Source organism: Lactuca sativa, chromosome 6, assembly GCF_002870075.4.
Source record: "Lactuca sativa cultivar Salinas chromosome 6, Lsat_Salinas_v11, whole genome shotgun sequence".
Lineage (NCBI taxonomy): Eukaryota > Viridiplantae > Streptophyta > Magnoliopsida > Asterales > Asteraceae > Lactuca > Lactuca sativa.
The window spans coordinates 174,762,051-174,773,106 of NC_056628.2; the positions used below are offsets into that span (position 1 = coordinate 174,762,051).

At 26.3% G+C, this 11,056-nt stretch overlaps 1 protein-coding gene across 1 annotated transcript; it reads right to left on the reverse strand.

Moving 5' to 3' along the window:
* Nucleotides 1–2,328: 2,328 nt before the first annotated feature.
* On the reverse strand, nt 2,329–2,925 carry LOC111890580 (uncharacterized). The gene is made up of 2 exons (XM_023886685.1): nt 2,830–2,925; nt 2,329–2,664 (listed from the first exon to the last, which is right to left on the reverse strand). The coding sequence occupies exons 1-2, from the start codon at nt 2,923–2,925 to the stop codon at nt 2,329–2,331; spliced, it is 432 nt and encodes a 143-aa protein (XP_023742453.1).
* Nucleotides 2,926–11,056: the final 8,131 nt, after the last annotated feature.

The window sequence follows — 11,056 nt, forward strand, 5'->3', positions numbered from 1 at the left end:
TAAACCCTATTACATTGAAGTCCAAGGCCTTTATTTGATCCATTTATTGTCCACAATCCCAAAATAAGAAACTTCTCGAAATAGGATGTTACAAAAAACCTATAATTAGATATTCGTCTCTTTGATAGCCATATAGCACACTATATCTACCCTAATAACAACCTGACGATATCATGTCCCACCGAAGATTGTGAAGGGTCGAGTCAAGCAAAGGACTATGGTTTAACGATTTATATATTGTGGCTTATCAATTCAAGCATAATGAATATAGACCTCTAGAAAACCTAATATCCAATCTGATGATTGCAAATCTCACCGATCTTTGAAAATCTTCAACAATCTAGTGTTGTATTCCAAAAAGTTTGTTTCAAGGTCTTCATTTCTTAAAAAGGTTTGTTTTACAAACTTCATTGCCATTTATTTATTAAAGATCTCAACATTTTTTTAAATGTTGTGGGGTTTGACGTTAAACGCAAACCATCTCAAAAAAAAACCTTAAAGAAGTTTGGTGGCAACCAGTTTGTTTGAAAGATATGAGTTATAAATGTTGTTGTTTGAAGTAATTAAGAGGATTAAGAAAAAATGATTTGATGGGTATTATGTAGAAAGTAAGACGATATGAAACTAAAACCAAGCTAAAATCTATTTACTTGTCAATTGCATATCTTATTCATGAAAATCAAGTTTTGGCCTCTTCGAATCTTCCACTCCATATCCGTTTATCAAAATATTGTTATTTATCAATTTCATATGTTCACCTTGTTCTATTTTTAAATATTTTAAATATATTTGGTTTTTATTAGCTATTGTGATTTAATTTTACATATCTAAATATTATAGTTGTTGGTCTTTAAAATGACATTGGATGTGGTGATGGGAAAGGGTTCAAAGACAATCAGCGAGCAAAATAAAAGCGTTCGATTTCAATGATGAAGACAAACAACAGTGATTGATTTCAAGATGAGAAATAAACTTTATTTCAAGAATTTATAGTTAACGGAAGCTTTGCATTCAATAATACTCATTCATTGGGTCGTTTGTAGTTTTTTTTATTACTATTTTGATGTAAATATTTTATTATAGCATATAGATTCTTTTGTATTCTTAAAAAAAATAACAACAAATTCTTCAAAGAATTTATTTGTTTTTTATGTAATTCTTTAAAAAATGAATAAATGTAAAGGATGATTTTATATTTTAGTAGAATCTTCTTGTTTTTTATGTAATTATTTTCATAAATGTGTTTTATATGAAATTCCAAGTTAACATTTTTTAAGAATCACTTGCTCCAAAAAAAGTTCAGATTTTTTTCAAAAATAAAAATGTATTCAGCTAAAAAAATGTGTATTTTTTTCAAAAACATTTATTCGAGATAATGTGTTTTTTATAAAAAAAAAAAAAAAAAAAAAAAAAAAAAAAGAAAAAAAGATTAATTGCTAAAAAGTCGGATTTGACTATTTTGTTGCCTAAAATAAGAATACACAAATGTCCATATTACCCCTAAGACGTTTTTTTTTTATTTTTGAATTCTTAAAAAAATTAATAATAAATGTAATAGTATTCTTTCAAGAATTATTCTATTTATCATTGATCCAATGGACATGATTGAGTTACATGTTCATACAATAATTGTCATTTATATTTGAACCTAAACCTCGGGTTAGGTTATAATATGAACACTAATTATTGTGTGGATGTAGACACTAATATGGGCCACTTGTTAGCCTAATTAAGATATATGATTTAATAATGACTTTTAATTCTTTTTTAAAAAAAAGTACTAATTTCATAAGGTGTATAGGCTATAATGGCAAAACTATATATTTGTATGTCCCAAATTCTTCACAATTACTACCTCCCGTCACTCTCCATTTGTGGATTTTCAAAATGGAGTTGATATTCACGAATCTTTATTAAGAACGACTCATAAGAATTATTACGGTTCGTCGACTTTATTCTCTATAAACTCAAGAAATATTCATAAAACCCTAGTTTTGTGCAAAGGTAGTGTGTATATTATTCTAGAAGAATTTGTAGTTGGAGATCAAACTCATGATTGAGGATTAACATTAAGTATGTGTTATTCTCATATAATTTATGTATTAGTATGTAGTTTTTCGTGAATGTTAATAACACACATGCCTAAGTACATGTTAAGCTACACAGTATGTTTGTAAATCATTTTATACAAATAAATATCAAACATTACATACATTATTCTAACATAATATGAAAAAATTGAATTCACGAAAAATTAATAATAGGTTTTAAAGGGTTTTTTAAAGTGAGAAATTTTTTTGTCCTCATAAAGTATGATAAAAATGAAACTTATCTTTGTTTGTAAATCTTTTCTGCTTCATTTTCCACTCCTCGTGTAACGTTATAACCTCCTTCACTTCCATTATCTTTATTTTCTTTCTCACTTTCCTCTCCTATAACATTCTCATCACCTTCACCTCCCTCATCCTCGTTTTCTTCATCGTTTTCACCGCCTTCAATATTTTCATCATCATCATCATCATCATCATCACTTCCATTTTCTTCTTCACCATCTTCATCATCATCATCAAAAAAAATTTCCAAAATATTTTTCAAATGATTTAATGTAACATTTTTAGGGAATTGATCAAGTTCCTTATCGGTTAACATTTGTAGCTTCTTAAACTTCATCATGATCATTTTTTATAATCCTAAATCACAAAAGAATGAAGGGGTGTGTGTGTGTGTGTGTGTGTATATATATATATATATATATATATATATATATATATATATATATATATATGATTAAATATTAAGATTATTAAAAAATTACACCAACATGTTTACCTCCTCATTCAACTGTTTCTCAATGAACTCCTCATTGAATTCTCTTGTTCTAAAATCTGCCAGTTCTTCTTTCTCATAATTTTCTCTTATCTTCATCTTCTTTGTACTTCAGTGGTAGATCACTGGACGTTTTCTTTCATCTTTTATAAGCTTAGCTTTGACACTGTCTACATATAGTAACTGCAAAAAAAAAATTGTCAACGCTATAATATGTGATTAAATCCCATGTGATTTTAACAATCCAGATTTTTATATAACTTTATTTATTCAATCACATGTGATTTTAAGTATAATTATTTCTAACATTTGTATTAAACACTAAAAATAACATGTGATTATAGATGTTTATTTTAGATTTTAATATATGTTATAAATACTGAAAATCATATGTGAATAAATAAATTTACTTTTCTTAATCATATGTGATTATAGCTATTCATGTTATAAAATCTGTTATATATAATGAAAATGATATGTGTTTGAAAGAATTACTTTTCAATCACATGTGATTATATCTATTCAATCATATGTAATTATTATAAATATATTAAAATAAAAGAGAATTTATTAAATGTTACACCAAATAAGCAGATGGTCCATTAAAATTGCTTGTTGCACTGGATGAATCAAATGATTTTTTGATTTTAACCAAACATTCTATCAAATAGGAGCACCAATCAATTTTGTTTATTTTTGTCTTCTTCGTTATGTAGTTTAATGGGTACGTGTTTGCTTTCCCTGAAGAGCTTGATTTTATCAAAGAGTTGATCAACAAAGCTATAAAATTTATCTTGAAGTTCATATTTGCTATGTTAGAGGAAACTCTCTTCATCTTTATATCTTGTAGATGAATCATAGTCTTGTTTTCATATTGGTTTGTCCATTCTTTATAGGTTTTATCGTTTTTTGTTCTGAATGGAAGTTTTTGAAAACTCAATTCTTCCTAATGGAAATCCAAGCATTTGATGGACTGATTCTCAAGTCACATCAATTTTTACTTTTCTAAGATCAAATTTTTTTATGGTGGAGTCAAACTTCTAAAGAATGAAACAACTTAATGCCCCCGACACTTCTCTCAACTACACTTTTAAAAGCCCCCCCCCCCCCCAAATCCCATCCTTTTTACACATTCTTTTTGAATATTATTAAAATTTTGCATTACAGACAATAATGCTCTAGGGGAATACCTGTCATCAAATAGAATAAATGACGGCTTAAATTCACATGTGATTATAAGAATTAATGAACTTAATATATATGTGTGATATTTACCAGAAAAACATAGGAAATATAATCACATGTGATTTGTGTGTTTTGTATATATATATATGAAAGTTTATCAAAATCATATGTGATTATGCGTTTATGATATTTCAATAACATATGATTTAACTGAAAAACACATGAAATATAATCACATGTGATTTTTGTTTTATATATATATATATATATATATATATATATATATATATATATATATATATATATATATATATAAAAGATTATCAGAATCATATGTTATTATATATGTTTGATATTTTAAATCAAATGTGATTTAACTGAAAAATATAGTAAATATAATCATATGTGATTAAAAACATAATATATTAAAGATGGTAATCACAAAAAATATACCTGTTTCTGACAGTGTCAAAATGCCTTTTCACTATCTTCTTCTTTCTTCTCTTTTTATCATTTTTTTTTCGGAGTGAAAATCTTCACTTTCATCATTAATCTATTTTTCTCTTTTTAAAGCTATAGATTTTTTTACTCGGTTTTTTCTATAAACGGTACAATAGTTGTAATGAGAATCATATGTGTAAACAAGTCAATGATAAATAAGTATACATTGTTCAATACATGTGATTGAAGTAATAAGCTTTTAAAATTGATTATAATCACATGTGATTGAGTTATACCTTTCTTTTGTTTTTGTTTAGACCTTTTTTCTGTTGTTTCTTCTTTAGTTGTTTTTTTTTGCCTTTTCCTTTTGATTTAGTTGAGACATATAAATATAGATATAAATCACAAAGTATAAAACAATGTTATTATAATAAAACATACATTGTTATTTTATAGATGTTAAGCAAAAGTGATTGTATATATTTTGTACAAATAAAAGATTATAATCACATTTGATTAAAAAAGAGTGTTTTGTGTTTATGTATATAATCATATTTGATTTAATTATACCTTTCTCATTATTTTCTTCTATTTTTCCCTGTATTTCTTCTGTTACACTCTCTCCTTTTTCCCTTTTTTTTCCTTTTGTTTTGGATTTTCTAAGATATAAAAATACATATATAATCAGAAAATCACAAAGTCAATTTTAATCACATTTGATTAAACAACTTTTATGTACATATATTGTTCACAACAGAAAATAGTCACATGTTATTGAATCTGTTTTGGTGCATAAAAGATATGAATCATATGTGATTAGTAACAGAGTGTTTGTTTTTTGTTTTATAATCATTTGTGATTGAAATATACCTTTTTCAACTATCTTTGTTGGTGATTTTGTTGCTGTTTTTCTTTCGGTAGGTTTTTTTGTGTAGGATTTTCCTTGTTTTGTTCTGAAAAAAAAATACATATATAATTAGTAAATCATATTTTATTATACACATAAAATATACGAATCACAACTGATTATTGAATGATTTAAGTGTTACCATTTTGATTTGGTCTTCTAGCTGTTTCTTTTGTAAATTTTTTAGTACTAGCCTGTTTATTGGTTTCTGAGATGTACAAATACTTGTATTATAAGAAAATCATATATGATTATTACAAGTCTTGACAGATAAATAATATATTGCTTATATAGATTGTGGTCACATGTGATTCAATAACTGTTATATGTACAAATGTAATCACATGTTATTCAATCGTTTTGGAGATTATAACATCAACAAATCATATATGATTCCACGCGATCATTGTATATATATATATATATATATATATATATATATATATATATATATATATATATATATATATATATATATATATATATGAATTCATTAGCAAATCATATATGATTAAACACAGTCATCACCATCATGTACGTTTGTTGTATCTGTCTTCTTTTTGGAATTTTTTTTTTTCAAACGTGTTAGTAACTTCTGCAAGTTCAAACATACTTTATTTACTTAAAACATGAATAACAAAATACTAAATCGAGAAGATAACTGTTGATAGAAGTAAAATTGAGTGTTATTAAACAGAAAACCTTCAATAGCTTGTTTTACATCAAAAACTAGTTTTTCATTACAGAAAAACTTTTGAATAAATGCATATAAACTCGATGTAGTTGTAAAATCGAGTGTTACCAAAACAGAAAACCTTCAATAACTTGATCGACGTAATAAACTAGGGTTTCCGGTCAAAAAAAACTTTAGAATAGTACAAATTTAGTGTTTATTAACCAAAATTACAGTAGAAAAACTCGATAATCATGAAAATCGAGTTACATTTATGAAAAACACATCAATATGAGTTACATATATATATATATATATATATATATATATATATATATATATATATATATATATATATATATATATATATATATATTTAACAATGGAACCAAGAACCAATTTTTTTTCAACTTTTAGAGCTTATTTTTTTATAAAAAAAAAACTAAAAATACACAAATTTATAACTTTTTATCCTTTTTCCAATGATATCAGATTCGATAACAAAATTTTACTTTTCTTTCCGTCAAATCCATAGTGTGAATCTATGCAGATTCACAATGTGAGTCTGAGTTCACACAGTGAATCCAAAAGATATATAATTTATCTTTTAACAATCACAATGTGAAATTATGAATTTATATATTTTTAGTTTTTTTCAATGATGAATAAACTATTAATATTGAAAAAATATTTGGTTCATTGAAGAACCATTGTTAATGGTCTTTTATTGAACTTTTCTATATATATATATATATATATATATATATATATATATATATATATATATATATATATATATATATATATATATATATATATATATAGGAGTGGTTCAAATGAAAACCCAAAAACGTTAAGAACCCTAAGAACCATTTTTAAATATTTTCATTAAGGGCATTTTGGACTTATCAAACATTAATATTATCTTAAACAAACTTTTCATTCCTTAATTTACAACTACTTGCAACTTGTTGGATAGCGGTCGGACCACCGTCAGACCGTTGTCGGAACATTGCTGGACTAACACTAAATTAAATGGCATTTCTGTTCATATTCATAGCTTAATAGAACAAATACTGTAGTTCTCATTTCTTTTGTAATTCTTTGTAATACGTACCATTTTATTTTTGCTGCAAAATATACGAAATTTTAATTAAAAGAATGGATTTATGTCTTGATAAACTTAATCTTCTGTTTTTTTAAATTGTAGATTTCTTTAAAAATATATCATGTATAAGACATATTCACAGTTTAAAATATCATATTCATAGTTTAATAAACATATTAATTCACTAATACATAGTTTAGTATTTTCATGCATATATTTATTCATATTTTAACACAAAATTTATATAAAATATACAACTTAATATAGTTCATTTTTATTTTAATACATAAAATTCACAACATAACCTAATACAAACAATTATACACTAATTCACATATTTAAAGTTAAACTCAAACTCTACCATCACCGCCAACTACTACACGCCGCCAACAATCACTTGTGCCACCGTTACCATCATCCTTCCTTCCAATTCTGATCTATATATATAAAATCATTGATTGATAGCTTAATAATATATTTTCAATTTAATATACTAATTAAACTACTTATTCAAAGTTTAGTGCAAAATAATTATAAAAACTAATACACTCTTATATATATATATATATATATATATATATATATATATATATATATATATATATATATATATATATATATATATATATATATAACACAAAAAATAAATATATTCATATTAAAATTAATACAATCATTCATTTATAAAATCATTCACATTTCAACATAAATTTATTAAAAATTCACATCTTAATACATTCAATTCATAGTTCAGTACACAAAATTCATAACTTAATATATAAAATTAACAGTTTAATGCAAACAATTATACATTCACAACCATATTTTTAACTTAAAACATTCACATATACCTTCATATTTATATGCTAGTGCTTCTTTCGTTGTTTATTTAAGCAAATATTCAAAATTTAAGTTTTACATACTTTATTCAAAATTAGATAAAATCATATATGTGTATAGTGTTTCTTCAATCTTATATTTCAGAAGCAAACAAAAAATTTATAAAAAAAAAATTCACAGTTTAGTAAATTCACATATTAATATAGTCAATTCACAACTTAATACAATAAATTCACAGCATAATATAGTCAACTCATAGTTTAAACAGAAAATTGTCAACTTAATGCAGCCAATTCACTGTTTAAAACACAAAATAACATCTTAATACAAGAAATTCATAGCTTGATGTAGTTGATCCATAGTTTAAAATGCAAAATAAACAATTTAATACAAAAAATTCATTGTTTAATACAAAAAAAAGTATGCATTCAAAACCATATTATTAGCTTAAAAATTTTAATACAGTCAATTCATAGTGTAATATAATTAGTTCATAAAATATAGAAAACTCACAGTTTAATATAATCAATTTACAGTTTAAAAAGAAAATTCACAACTTAATTGATTCAATACACAGTTTTAAACGCAAATATCACAGCTAAATACACAAAATTCATAGTTTAATACACAAAAATATACATTCATAACTAAATTCATAACTTAATAACTTACCAAATTTCATTGACGCGTTTCATCAAACACCTTGTGTCTATCTTTTTTTTTCAGAACTTCCTTTAGTAAACACCATACACACCAGATCTAACCTGAAAATGCACAAACACATCAGGATCTGATGTCGATTTGGTGGTGTTTTCACTAGAGATAAGAGAGACAGATACGGAGACAAGTTAGAGAGGAGAAGGAGGCAACATATAACAGATCTGCTACAAATCTGACAACATTTCGCCAATGATGAACAAATCAGAGACAAAAAATAAGTTCAAGAGTTTCGGAACAAAACGAGTTCAAGATTAGTACCTGTATATTGAGATGATGACTGCGATTTGTGATTTGTGATGCTCCGACAACGATACCAACGGTGGGGAACAAATATTATGTAGATCCAACAATGAAATTATGAAATAGAAAGCAAAACCTTTGTTAAATAACACCAAATTCTTAGATCTACATCAGATTTAACCTGATCTAGTTTAAATGAAGATAAAGGCGATCTCTAGTGATTGTTTGGCGAAGGGGATTGAAATGCTTTTTCTCGTGGTTCATCATATCTGAAACGTTAGAGATCTAGAGAAGAAGCATATTCAGACTTTGAAATAGAGTTTAGTGTTTTCTAGGTGTTCCAGCGAAGCAAAGCGGCTGATGGAAGGTGACGGTCGGTGTTGGTGAGATAGATGATGATGGAAGGAGGCGGCACTCGGTGGTGATGGCAGATCTGAAGTCGGGCGGGGGGGGGGGGGGGGGTCTAGATCAGAAGGCGAAGGCTGCAGATCAAAAGGCGACGACTCCAAATCTGAAGATCATTGTATCTCGTAGTGATAGGAGGTAAGATATATATATATATATATATATATATATATATATATATATATATATATATATATATATATATACAGAGAGAGAGAGAGAGAGAGAGAGAGCGAAGCGGGGAGAGATGAGAGAAAAATTGTGTTGTTAGATAAGATTGATCAAATATGTGTCTGATGATTTAAGTTATAAACATACGTTTGATAAAAATACCTTCTTATGCTTAATAAACATACATTTAAGAAATTATAAGTATACTATTATTTATAAGATAAACGCAATGGTTTTTTGGATTCTTAACTTTTTATGATTTTCATTTGATCTTTTACTTATATATATATATATATATATATATATATATATATATATATATATATATATATATATATATATATATATATGTGTGTGTGTGTGTGTGTGTGTGTGTGTGTGTGTGTGTGTGTGTGTGTGTGTGTTCAGGTTCATTTGAGACCGTACTAATTTTGTGAGACCGTAAGACGCAATCTAAAAATAATTTTAAAATGCAAAATAAAACAAAAATACGAAAATTCTTTTTTTAATTATTATTTTCGTCCCTTTTTTTACCTAAAAGAACTTAAAAAAATAAATAAATAAAATACCGTTTTTTTTTAATACGTGAAATATTCTAAGAAAATATTACACTGTAAATATTATAATATGATTTTTAAAATGTTAGAATATTCTACTAGATTTATCAGATATGTAAAATATTTTAATATTCTAGTACAACATTCTAATATTCTACTAGAATATGTACAAAAATGGTTTTTTTAGTATTCTTTTTTTTGGAAAAATATAAATGACGAAAATAATATTTAAAAAAAATCGAAAATTTCCAATTATTTTGCATTTTAAAAATGTTTTTTTATCTACAAAATGAGTGGTTAGGATTAGGTTTCACGATCTCACAAAATTAGGTTGTCTCACATGAAGCTAACTAACTAACTATATATATATATATATATATATATATATATATATATATATATATATATATATATATATATATATATATATATATATATATATATATATATATATATATATATATGGGAGCATTCAATCGCGAACATTTTTATTTCTAGAACATTTGAGAACAATTTTGGACTACATAATTTTTTTTTTAATTAAAACTATAAAATAATATTCAAAAACAAAATCAATCAATTGTTAAAAACAATTAAAAAACTCACTAACCAAAACCACTCACCACCCAACCAATACCACCCATCACGACTACATACCACTCACCACCACCACCAACCACCACACCCACCACCACCACCGACCACTCATCACGATCGACCACCACCACCCACCTCCACCACCACCCCTACCTACTACCCACTAAAACCACCACCCGCCACAACCATCACCACCTACCTCCACCACTCATCACCACCTCAATCACCCATCACCACCACCCGCCACCACCCTCCACCACCACCCATCACCACCACCACCTATCCCCATCCACCAAAACCACCACTTGCCACGACTAGCACCCACCACCACCATCACTACCTACTAACACCACCCCCACCCATCACCCACCAAAACCACCACCGAC